The 13,087-nt window shown below is 34.3% G+C and overlaps 2 protein-coding genes across 9 annotated transcripts in view; one reads left to right on the top strand and one right to left on the bottom strand.

Moving 5' to 3' along the window:
* The first annotated feature begins 228 nt into the window (after positions 1-228).
* Positions 229-2,521, top strand: Sec61beta (Sec61 translocon subunit beta). The gene is made up of 3 exons (XM_023171057.2): positions 229-390; positions 449-642; positions 2,304-2,521. Exons 1-3 carry the CDS (start codon positions 388-390, stop codon positions 2,395-2,397), a joined length of 291 nt encoding a protein of 96 aa, XP_023026825.1. The 5' UTR covers positions 229-387; the 3' UTR covers positions 2,398-2,521.
* Positions 2,522-3,893: 1,372 nt separating this feature from the next.
* Positions 3,894-13,087, bottom strand: part of LOC111514816 (long-chain-fatty-acid--CoA ligase 4) — a 31,149-nt gene continuing 21,955 nt past the window's right edge. For all 8 annotated transcript variants that reach the window (XM_074171092.1, XM_074171091.1, XM_074171089.1 and 5 more), the window contains 6 exons: positions 11,369-11,706; positions 10,829-10,968; positions 10,246-10,418; positions 7,012-7,266; positions 5,165-5,440; positions 3,894-4,069 (listed from right to left, as the gene is read on the bottom strand). In XM_074171092.1, the coding sequence (XP_074027193.1) occupies positions 3,912-4,069; positions 5,165-5,440; positions 7,012-7,266; positions 10,246-10,418; positions 10,829-10,968; positions 11,369-11,706 (1,340 nt within the window). In that variant the 3' untranslated portion in view covers positions 3,894-3,911. The remainder of the gene's footprint in view (positions 4,070-5,164; positions 5,441-7,011; positions 7,267-10,245; positions 10,419-10,828; positions 10,969-11,368; positions 11,707-13,087) is intronic.

Raw genomic sequence — 13,087 nt, 5'->3', positions numbered from 1 at the left:
CGTCATCATTTACTGAGCAAGGATTTCGGTAACTAATAATCAGTTGATACAATTTTTAATTTGATGTCGATAATAAAAGATGGAATAAACAGTTCTTGCTCGTTATTCATGATTGCTCAAAGTTATGTTATTATTTTCATCATTATAATAACATACTTGATTATAAGAGACTGCTTGAATTGCCGAAGTGGCAACATGGCATGTGAAGTACTTTTTACCACGTTGCAAAACGGCAGACTTACGTTTGTCTACGTGTAAATCGTGTCATAAGATTTCATTCAATGAGTTTTATGAAAGTAGTGTAGTTGGATGTTTGTCATTCTGCTCGAGCAGATATACTTGAATTTTTCTATTGAGAGTGAAGTTTCCCGAATATAATCTGACATAATGGTAAGTTATTTCAACAGTTCAGCGACCGTTACTCATCTTTACAATTTTTTTTGATTAGCCTGCTTCTCCAAGCTCAACAAATGTAGGCTCAGGAGGAAGATCTCCTTCAAAGGCTGTGGCACCTAGATCTTCTACAGGAGGCACTGTGAGGCAGAGAAAAACCACCACCACGACCACTGCTAGAAGAAACACGGGGGCTGGAACGGGTGGTATGTGGAGATTCTACACTGATGACTCTCCAGGAATCAAAGTGTGAGTGTATTTCGATTTCCATATGTTGTGTTTGTTAGATATGCTGAGAAGTTGTATTTTTATATATTTTCATTCATTCTATTGTAATGAATACAGAGTGGCACCTATTCTAAATATAACTTCAAATTTAAGAGTACCTATGCAAATTTTCTATATAAATTTATATTTTTCAATATATGCCTCCAGTAGGTATCTAAATGCACAATTTCCCAACAGAAAAACAGGAGAACAATTATCTTTGATTTCTTTGTACAAGAATAATAATAAATTTTTACCCTCCTGGAATTAAATTAAGAAACTTGGAATGCATATGGGCTGAGGAAAAATTGATTGAAAATAAAAATTTGATTCCTGATGAAGAAACACGTCTTATAATCAGTTCTCAAGAAAATATCAACTTTATATAAAAAAGGTTCAAAGGAATTGAATCATATTCTTTTATTAAATACTATAGAACTACCACAAATTACACATTTTCTTGCATTGAAAATTCAAAATTTTTATGAAGGATATCCAGTAGATATAAACTTTCTAAAAACTTCAAATTTCTGTATATATAACAATGTGTTGTGCATTTAACAATAATATTTTATTCAACGAAAGCCATTTTTTGTGGAGAAAAATCAGTTTTTCATCCACCTTTTTTGGGTATTTCATACCTTCCACAATCTTCACGTTTCAGAGGCCAAAATGTGCCTCCGTCTCCAGAAAAGGACAAAAAAATTCTAAGATATTTGTAGTAATTCCTATAGATTATTTATTTCTTAACTTCTTCGACATCTGTCGAAATGGACAAAAAATTCTGAGATATTTGCAGTTATTCCTTTTGATTATTTATTTCTAAGTAAATAATCAAAAGGAATGACTGCAAATATTTTAGAATTTTTTTGTCCATTTCTGAAGAAGGGGGCCTCCAAAACGTAAAGATTGTGAAAGGTAACAAATACCCAAAAAAGTCGATGAAAAATAATATTGTTAGGTAATTACTTGATTCATAGTTCAGTGGCGAAAATAAAAAACGATAAAAATAAAAAGAACAATAAAAATTAATTGGTGCTCTGGGGCGACTTCTTCGACTCCAGTGGCGCATTTGTTTTTTCAGCTGCAGGAAAACCCGGAAAAACCTGCAGCTAATTAATTTTTTTTAAATATTTCGAACTCCATTTATTTTTGGTTTATAGACTTTCAAGTATTTTCAAATTTAAAAAATTATTAATTATTTATTAAAAATTATTAATTTATGTTTCCTACTGTTTTTGGAGTATTTAACTTTTCACAATCTGTAAATCAAGAGATATTCTCCAATAGTGTAATGAAGACAAGCTGAAAAGTTCACCTGAAAAGTTTAGTTAAAGTTGCCGTATCCACAAATTTTGCCTTCAAATTGAATAATGTATTGGAAAAAATTAAATTTATAAACTCAGTGGTTATAGATCAACTTTTTACAGTTCACAATGTATCAGATTCTCTATTGATTCAGCTTCATTTATTTTTCAGACAAGAAATATTGACTTTTACACTGAAAATCTTATATTCAAATATTTATTTTCAAGAATCACAAAGAAACTTTCTCTAAGACATTTTGTTTCTTCCCAATAACTCTTCCTAAACATTATTTCAAATAATTTAAATCAATTGACATATTCATTTTTTATTTACAGGGGACCAGTTCCTGTCCTTGTAATGTCTCTATTATTCATTGCATCAGTGTTCATGTTACACATATGGGGGAAATATAGTAGAAGCAGTTCATAGGTTAACAATAGGCATGTATCATTCCTTCCAATTATTTAATGCATTTTTCATTTACAAACATTTTATATTGTTACATTATTGTAATAGGTATGCAAAAGATGTTTTCATTAAATTTTTCGTATAAGTTGGATTTTTCTTTTGTGTTATAATGCCACTGACGATGTTAAAGACAATGATTTGAACGTAATAAATTCACAAAATAAAGCTTTCAAATGCATTTTTGATCTATCTTTCGTAGAACCAACTAAAAATCTTTTACTCGATATCAATTCTATTTATAAATTGAAAGTATGCCTCTTTCTGCTGTTAAGAAGAATAAAAAACGGTCTATGAAATTTATATAATAATGGAAATTTACATGATCATCAAAGAAGACAGCTCAATAGTCTGTTAACTAAATATCTCAAATCTGTATTTTCCAGAAAAAGCCCTCTCGAAACAACTACTTTTATCTAAACATTGAATTACACGAAAGAAAAAAAATACAAAACACTTTTTCCTATTCTGTTTCTACTTCAAACATACATTATGGAATTGAATCAGATATCATTCACAGGATTTCTAAATAAACTTGTACATGAAAGGTAAAATTTTCATTACATGGAACATTTGTCATCCTCAATGAAGATATTAAACACTCTCCTAGTGCAGACTTTCCTGGTCTACTAGATGAAAATTTATCATGGAGAAAACAAATTGAAACAATATGAAAATAGCTCCTATGAATTTTATTCAAAATAGGAAATTCACTAGTTTATTCAAATATGCAATAACATTATTGGTAATGGCAACAAATTCCTTATTGAAACCAATTCAAAACTTCCAAATTGAATTATAAAGTGTCGAGAAGATGTAAATGATGACGCTCGTCCCAAAAGCTCCAGCACGTCAACAAGGAATGCAAATGTTGAGAAAGTAATGAAAATTTTAATGGAGAATTTTCGAATCACTATTAGAAAAGTCGCATGAGCATCGCTCAGGAGTTCTAGAATGACGTGAACGACAATCCAGATTTGCTAAGTCCAATCGTCCCAGAAGAGACGAAATTGAAGAATAAATATTTTTTGGGAAAAATAAAATTCACCTTAATTTTTATTTTACATAATATATATATATATATATATATATATATATATATATATGTGTTTGAAGTATGTTTTTCCGTTAACCAGCCGTCATACCACTACGAACGACAACCCTCAGAAGTCGAAACTAAAGACTAGCGAGGTCTCACTTTTCAGCGTGTGATTCCTAACACGGGTTGGACGATAGCAAGTGAAAATGGATCGCTCAGCCTGCGGCTTGAACCACCGATGAACACGGTGGTCTATTGATTGAGTGAACAAAGCACCCACGTCAAACCGACCGGCTACCAACCGACCAATACTGGGTTAATGAATATTCATCATGAATATTATTGTTGTAAAACACTTTTTATATATAAGGCTTCACCACTGATAACTTATTTCAATAATGAAAAAATACAAAACAACTAATTCGTTTTAATCATATATTCACAAAGCTGCGAACATTGTAGTAATTTCTTTTTTATAAAATTCTTCTATGGCTCTTCTCTTGAGTTTCATGCTTGCTGTTACCAACCCCGATTCTGGAACCCATTGGTCTGTAACTAATTTCACTACTGCAGGTACTTCGAATTTGGCCAGATTCACTGAAAGGAAATTGAATTATTTAAATATTGGGAAACTTGTGGTGGATTGTTCATCTATTTAGCTCAATTAACAGTGTCTAAGCTATTTTTGGTTTTATTCTGCAGATTTCTATGCCTGAAGTTCCGCCAACAATTGCGGTAGCCATTGTCAAAGGCGAAAAAACCTGGAGAATAGCTTTTGATATAATTGTTCCTGACTGAAAGTTACTTACATTCTTAGACAAAATAAATTAGTGCAGACTTTTCAATATTGAAATACCGGCTAACATTCACTTCATCCCATACGACCGATTTTGATATTTATATTTTTGAATCCATACTAGGAATCGCACATTAATACGCAAGACCTCGTTAAGTATCAGCTCCGACAAATGTCGACTTTTGGGGTTAGAGGTTAGGTTTGAGTTGAGTTCAATTCAGCAATTGATTATTGAAACTTTTTTGTAGGAAAGCACAGAAGTGCCAAAAAATCAATATTATTTTTCGACAAGTCACACTTATAACTGTGAATTTACAGTTATGTGTTCACAGTTAAACCGAGAAATGGTCAAACTCCCACTTATAACTGTAATTACGTTCGGCAACTATGTTCAACTACAACATTTAAAATATGTGATTTGTTAAAAGTTGCCCTAACTTCTGGCGTAAAATGTTTCTTTGTCTGTCTGTCTGTCTGTTTAAAATCTGTTTTCCGTTAACCAGCTGTCGCACCCCTACGAACGACAACCCTCAGAAGCCGAAACTTGTGCGAGCTAAGGACTAACGAGGTCTTACCTTTTAACGTGTGATTCCTAACACGGGTTGGACGATAGCAAGTGAAAATTGATCGTTCAGCCTGGGGTTTGAACAACCGATCAACACGGCGGTCGATTTGAGTGATTGAACAAAGCACCCACGTCGAACCGACCGACTACTGTCCGACGTTTTAAAAGGGAAATAAAAAATATAAACAATATTGAAATCAGTCGTGGGCACTAAAGACGATTTTTATCTTTGATTTGAAAAAATATTCGTTTCAAATAGGCCATTTTCCAAAAAAATAGAAATTTTCCCTTCAGAAAATATTCATACTTTTGCTCAACATCAATTGATTACCTTTTTTAGCATGTGTTTGTATCTCTGCTAGCACAGCTTTTGTGATACCAGAATCTGCACACAGTTCTCTCAATGATTTGCCCTGCACCCCCACCTTTTTTCCTAGTTCCAATAAATGTTCTTCATGGGGCACAATTAAAGCGGCAATGGCATTTTTCGTAGAATCTCCCAGAGCGCATATGTTTTCAATAAGAGAGCAAGTCACGAGCTGGGATTCAACTTTTCCTAACGAAACATATTCGCCAGCTTGAAGTTTCACCAGGTCCTTCTTACGGTCTGGAAAAGTAACAAATGAATATGAAGAGATCGTACACGAAGTAATGAAACCAATTTCATCACCGACTAGATATAAATACAGTAATGACAGTGACCATGTATTTGTTCGAAAACCTAAGTTTACTTTGAAGAAAATGATAAAAAATTAATGTCACATAATGACTGATTTTGAACTGATATTTTTGAACAATTTTCGAATATAAAGGGAGTATAGAGTGCATTTCTTTAATGTCCCCCCCCTTTTATTTTTTGAACGGGTCAACCCAAACAATTGAAACTTGGGATAATGAAATTAATGCATGAATACTTTATTTTGAAGTGAAATTGACAGATGACACTTTTAAGATGGCGACTGGGCGCCATCTGGGAAAAAAAATTAAATGGAAAGGGGGGTCTTGTGCCCCATCATTTTGAATATCCTAACAAATGCTTTACAACTCTAAAATATAATGTGAATTCCTCACCTACTACAAAATGGCGGAACATTCAATAATTTCCTGAAGACAAAAACACATTAATATCCATATTTCTAGAAATATTTCTTTTTATCTGCCATATGGCAATTCCAACAACCCAATAAGGTTTGTTAAGTTATTTTTTGTTTATAAAAATGTCAGTATGACAATGAACATCATTGTTCAGTAAGAATATTCTAATTTAGTTTTCGGTTTTATTGGGAAACCATATTGTAGGACCTATATTTATTGATCAAAATTTAACAAGGAAACTGTAGGTACTTGAACATGCTGGAAACTACTGTTAACCCTCTCATCACAGAAATCGTCGAAGCGAATCCTAAAGAATTCGATATGGATATTGTATTCCAACAAGATGGAGCACCACCACATTACTCCAGACAAGTAAGAAACTATTGGGATACTACTTTTCCCGGTCATTGAATTGGCCGTCGAGATCCTAAAGAATGGCCAGCCCGCTCGCCAGATTTGACACCTTTGGACTTTTTTTATGGGGCTATTTGAAGCAAAAGGTATGCGAAACTGAACCTGCTTCAATATTGGGTATACAGCAGAGAATAATAAATGTTTGTAGCGATATTGACGTTACTGTGTTCGAATATCGGATAGGCTGTTCGTATGTCAAAAAGTTCAAGGCAACAATTTCAAGCATCTTTTGAACTGACCTCAAGCTTTTTACTTCATATTATGTAGTTAAATGTCAATGTATTCAGGCAATTATTAAAAGTTCCGCCATTTTGTAGATATATTGACATTATATTCTAGGGTTGTGAAGAATTTGTCAGGAGCTTCATAAAGATGTGTCACAAGACCCTCCTTTTCATTTAACTTTTTTCTCAGATAGCGCCTAGTCGCCATCTTGAAAGTTTCATCTGTCAATTTCACTTCAAACTAAGGTATTCATGCATTAATTTCATTATCCCAAATTTAAATTTTTTGAGTTGACCCGTTCAAAAAAATAAAAGGGGGGGACATTAAAAAAATGCACTGTATTTCAGGGTTTCTTCATCTCATGCACATGGAGATATTTGACAGTTCCAGTATATTCATTCATGGCTGACGTTTTGGTAGTGATAACAAAAAATGACCATTTACCAATGATTTTGAGACAGCCGTCTTTGTGAATTTCACCGATATCGCCTGTCCGGAACCACATGACCCCATTTTTCTCAAAAAAGTCATTGCTTTTCCGTTGGTAGTATCCTGGGCTGACATTCTCACCGCCCACTATTATTTCGCCTCTGGGGTAGGGCTTATCCGATACGAAATATTGTCCTTCTTCCCAGTCTACCAACTGGATGTACGCCAATGTCATCGGAGCCCCAACTCGGCCAAAAGTCAAATCATAAGCTGAAAATGAAAAAAAACTATTGAATTGCTTATTTGAAAATTGTATAATTATCATCATGAATAATAATGAATATTACTGGAGTTTTTTCCCAACACCAAATCGTTATTTTTAACACCTCGACACGTGTTTCGATCACCAAGTGATCATCTTCAAAGAGGAAGATTAAAACTGAATAATAATGTAAATACTTTTTACTGTTATAATCGAAACTTGTTGAGAGAAAATGACCAATAGATATATAGATAGATATATAGACAATCTTTAATGTCCTTAATGATACCATTTTGTAGACAAGGTCAAATGTAATTACATGAATATTATATAAATATTTAAAAAAGAGTGATTTTGTAAAGTAAAAGAAAACTGAACAAAAATATACTATTTTCTAAGGTTGCGTTGTTTTCAAGTATTGAAAATTAAAATACATATATAATAATACTTGTATGTCATTAACTCATTTTTATATTTCATTAAAAATAGTAATTAACAGTTATATTTGAACAATTTTGAAAAGTAATTCCGGGTAGGTCGTTTTTTTTCAGCATGTTTTCGGTAATTGAAATATTAGCTGCGGTCGAAGTTGAAGTTGATGGGGAAACGTACTGAGCTTCCACAGCATTGTTGTGTTCAGGTTCTAATGGCGCTGGAGGCTGAATGGATTCTACTATATTTTTTAAAAAATTTCATTTTGTTAGCTATGGATTTGTCGATATAACAATCAGCAACATTGATGGATTTCCAACCCCCATGGCGTTTTAAAGTTAAAAGATTTGCCTCTGCATTAACTAAAATAGTCGCAGATGATCTTCGGAAACAGTGGCCAGTATATAATTCAGAGTTCGGTAATTGCAAAAATTTCGCTATTTCTTTCGCCATGGTGCCAAATTATCCCCACATGCTGTTTCGTACATTTTCTATTTTTGTAATAAAAAAAAAACCTTTCATTTGCGCATGGTCGAAGCTTCACATATACAAAACACATCACAAAACCTAACATTCATTTTTTGATAACAATTTAAAAATTTTCAATTCATACCTTTATCAGCAAATACTTTTCATCAGGTACATCTTTTAAAAATTGTTGAATTTATTCAGAAGTTATTGTTTTTGACTGTTTTCGAACATATTTTGCACATAGTTTTACTTATTTTGATATATCAACACAGTTTTTAATAATTAAGGTACTCCACAGCATCGAGTACTGAGACCGTAATGTTGATGATTTCAATCTTCTTGACAACTCTTCAAAATAAACTAACAAGGTATTTTCGGAACAAGAATTTACCTTGGCTTTCATTTTCCAATCCATAAAGTTTCTGTAAGCGATTTCATATTTTTATTTTGATGTGCTTGGTAGCAAATTATTGCAAACATCTATTGCTTTCTGAACAATTTCTGGAGTTGTATTTTCCAACTCTAAATCTTCGTATTCCATTATATTCAATATTTAATAAATCTGAACTGTTTATACTATAACAATCAGCAATGAAACCATTTCGGTTGGGCAAGTTACCAGCAATAACTATGCAGTGCTTGTTATGGAAACGCCGAAATGGGCTACTTGGATATTGCACGCGAATTGTCGGCGTATCGTTGTCAACATGGAGAACGTGTAATATCAATCTGACATGTAACAATTCATAACTGACTTGGCTTATCGTGATAACAGTGAGAAATTACTTCTCACTCTAATGGCGGATATTTCTCACTGCGTGAGAAATCTTGGCGGATATTTCTCACTGCGTGAGGAATCTTTCAACGTATGAAGGCGATGAGAGAATTGGCACATTGTATAGCATCCGTAGAATTTTTAGCTCGAAACACATGTGAACAACATTGGATTTGAAAAATGTCATTTGAGAATTATCAAGGAAATACTAAAATTCAAATGAAAAATATACCTCAATACTGTAGAGGCCTTTTTCCGCCAGAAGATCCTGAATTGCTTCAGGTCTTTGATAACTGTTATTTTCTTGTGATACCTATATAGGTACTGTTTGGAACCATTGGTGTAGTAATGAATACGAGTATTACTGGAGTTTTATCCTAACACCTTCCTCTTGAAGATGATCACTTGGTGATTAAGTGTCGAGATGTTAAAATAACGGTATGGTATTGGGATCAAACTCCAGTAATATTCAACTTTTATTTTGTTTAACAAGTGGTTATATAATTGTTTACTCTGATATATTGAAGATTGTTTCATGTAAAGTCCATTTCTGTGTTGTTGATCAGGAGGCAGAAATTTGAAGTAATTTTTCCATTTTTATTATTATTGATAATTCAACATTACAGAAGTCGATTGTATTATTGTTGATAATTGATCATGATTGTAGTCGGATTTTTCTGAATGTCCATAAGATAACCATGAGTAATGTGATAATAACTTCCCCTAAGTGCTAGGTTTCGTGGAAGTTATTATAATTCAAGGTCAAATCGAGTTGTGGACTTGAATATTTCCAAGAAAAGAGATTTTTGAAAAGTTTCTCTCGCTGTTTCAGTTATCTGAGGACTGTATCAAATATGGTAAGATTAGTTTGTAGTACCCCCCCCGATTTTGATTCAACAATAGATTCGTTTTCTGGTGACATCTCACAATTTTAAGGTTATATAATAGTGACATCTTGGTAACTGAGAAGCAGTTCCGTAAATTAATTCAATAAAGTTTTTTATAGGAAAAATGTTGATTATCGAACCTAAAAGTGTCAAAGAAGGTGAAATAAAATGTGAAGGTGATGTGAATAAATACTTTTTTTTTTCTATATTTTTTATACTGTAAAAAGAAGGTTAAAAATCTGCAATTTTCGGAGAGCACCGATTTATTTTCGGATTCATAATTTACACGTCAAAATACGTAAGTTCAGCCAAAATTTTCATCAAAATCGAAGGGTGCAGCCTAGCCAAAATTTCACCTCGAGTTTTTAATCATGACAACAATTTTAAGTTTTATTTGTAAGAATAAAAGCTGTAAAACTTACTTTCTGTATTACAAGCACATGAACAAGTTTCCGTCAAACCATAACCAGTTATAATATCTGTACACAGGCAAGTTTTGACAAGTTGTTGGGTACCAGCTGTCAAAGGAGCACCTCCTGCCGCTATCAGTCTTAGTCGTCCTCCCATAATTTTTTTCACTGCACCAAAAATGATCCTATTGAAACATTTTGCTTATAAATTATATATTTTTTGTGTTGTTTAGATATTCATGTATGAAGTTTCAATGAAGTTATTTTCACATTACAGAAATATTAACGTTGGAGATATTTGTCGGCTTCAAATCAATAAATTTCAATAATGAAATCTATAATTACAACAATTTGTGAGTCTTATTTGTATAAAAAATATAACATCCAAATGCATCACCACCAGTTTTATTTTCGGTATTTATTGAAGAAGTGATGTTGATCTTCTTGAAAAATGTTGTACCAGAAAAAACAGCCTAAGATCATGAGTAGTGATTTTGTTCCTGAAACTGATATTCTTATGATATCCCATACTATATAATTCAAATGATTTTTTATATTTGGATGAAGCAGCAAAAGAAATCCAACTTAAATTTACCTATCTGTTAGAGGAGTTGAATATCCAAGCTGGGTCCATTTCATTTTATAGGCGCATCCGAAATTGAATAACACTCTTTTGATATCACTACTTTTACTAACTTTGTCCTGTATACTTTTTGCTATCCTATCCATGATTAGCTAAAAAATAGTCATTATTAGAAGATGTCTATCCTCCAGCCCCCCCAGAATCCAGATTAGCTCGAAAAAACATATATTGCAAGTATAGCCCTCTATTGGCATACAGAAGAGAGAGTAGAATACTCTAAGGTGAAATTTATGAATAATTCTGGAGGGGATGGTTAGTGACTGAAAAAACAATTGTGGAGTGAAGGAGATTGAGGAAGGTGGAAGCTTGAATTTGCCTGAGCTTCGTTCTTGAAATGTAATGTTTTGAAGAAGGTCTAGGTACGACAGCGATAGTAAGCGAAGTGAACCAGTAAAAAGTGTTGTATAAGAAATGTATTTTGAAAGTTTATTTTTACATCATTGAATGAAGTTGTTGATTGATTTTATCAAGGTACCCACTATACATACTTACTGGTACACTGTTCATAAAAGTAGGTTTCAATACTGTCACGTCTCCTGCACAGCCTTTCATGATTTTGCTTGACGAATCCAGCATGGTAAGAGCGCTAGAATATCCGATAGGTATACCGTAAAAAATCACACCACTCTCTACCAGCAATTCAAAAACGTGAGCCAACGGTAAGTAACCTAGGACGACCTCGGTATCGACGTACATTTTTGTCGAGTCCAAAAAACCTTTGACAGAGTTGGTCATATTCTTGTGCAAAAGGATAACCCCTTTTGGAACGCCTGTAGATCCGCTGGTGTACATTATAATGGCAGTGTCTTTGGGGGTAGGTGGCTGACTGACTGAAAAAGAGTTTTGATAGTGTAAAATATGGTTTTTTATCGACCTTTTTGGAGTATTTCACCTTCCACAATTTGAAAAAAAAAAACAATTTTGATTTTTTCCAGTTTGTGGAAGTTGAAAATAACCAAAACAAGGTCGATAAAAAACTAAGTCCTAATTCCCCCCACAAAAACCGGCATTCATTTAATGTGATGGGTATCAAAAATGTAAAGAAACATTAAAGATAAAAAGAGAGAATATCTTGTAGAAGTAGATGTGTGGGACTAGAGGGGGTAACAACCTCTTCCCCAAACTTTGGCTTTGTTAGAAAAGACTCAATCGAGTCTTTTCTAACTGACAGGCGATGCCGCTGCAGACGAGAACAAAAACTCTCAACCATGCGATTACTGGAAGCAGGGGTCCCACAAGGTGGGACCCTTTCGCCACACCTCTTCTCGGTATACACAGCAGACGTACCTAAGCAGGAGAACAACTTTAACTCTGCTGGCGAGATCAACAAGCCAAGCGCACGTCACTTGATACTTGCAGCAACAGGCAGATAGATTAGAGGAATGGGCCAACCTATGGAAGTATAAACCCTGACAAGACTTAGGGAATACTGTTCACCCAGAGGCGAGCACACCCGGAAGGAAACGTCACCTTCAACGGACAAGAGACTCCGTGGAACAACGAAGCTAGATACCTGGTAGTCAACCTAGACAAAAGATTAACGTTCAGGTCTCACGTACGGCAGACAATAGGAATGGCGAGATCTGCCCGACAAAACCAATTACCAATAATAGGTCGAAGAAGCAACATGGGATTGAAAGTGAAGCTGCTGATGATAAAGATCGTAATATTACCAATAATCCTCTATGCCTGCATTGCCTGGGGCCAGTGCGCAGCGACATACAGAAGACAGATCCAGTCGTTTATGAACGCGTGCGTAAGGGCCGCTGTAAACGCTCCAAGATATGTACCAAATAGGTACATATTCCGGGATCTAGATCTGAACATACACTACGTAGACGCATATATACAACACGCAGAAGGCAGAAGACACGTTTGACAAAATTCGAGCGCACGGCAATCCAGCGCTAAACGATCTACACAATGCACTAAACAGGGATGCCCCCAGATTCCGAGAGAGAGACAAGCATAGAAGGCCAACCAAGCAGAACCAACGACCACCTCCGAGAGTCGCTGTCAGGCGACTCCGGTATGTATTAACATTTTTCTAACAGATAACAAACACTTCCTTTTCAGGTTCAACGAGTAACACTCGACCGCGATCTCTTTTAAAACAATAGTCTCCGGTTAGCTTTTGGGGATGAAACAATCAGAAGGTAAAATCAGGGATCAGAAAGTAAAAGCACCTAGAGGCCGACTTCAGCAGATTTC

Source organism: Leptinotarsa decemlineata, unplaced genomic scaffold (assembly GCF_025532065.1).
Source record: "Leptinotarsa decemlineata unplaced genomic scaffold, Ldec_3_MD MMD2_tig00000008_RagTag_RagTag, whole genome shotgun sequence".
Lineage (NCBI taxonomy): Eukaryota > Metazoa > Arthropoda > Insecta > Coleoptera > Chrysomelidae > Leptinotarsa > Leptinotarsa decemlineata.
This window is presented reverse-complemented; position numbering and strand designations above follow the sequence as displayed.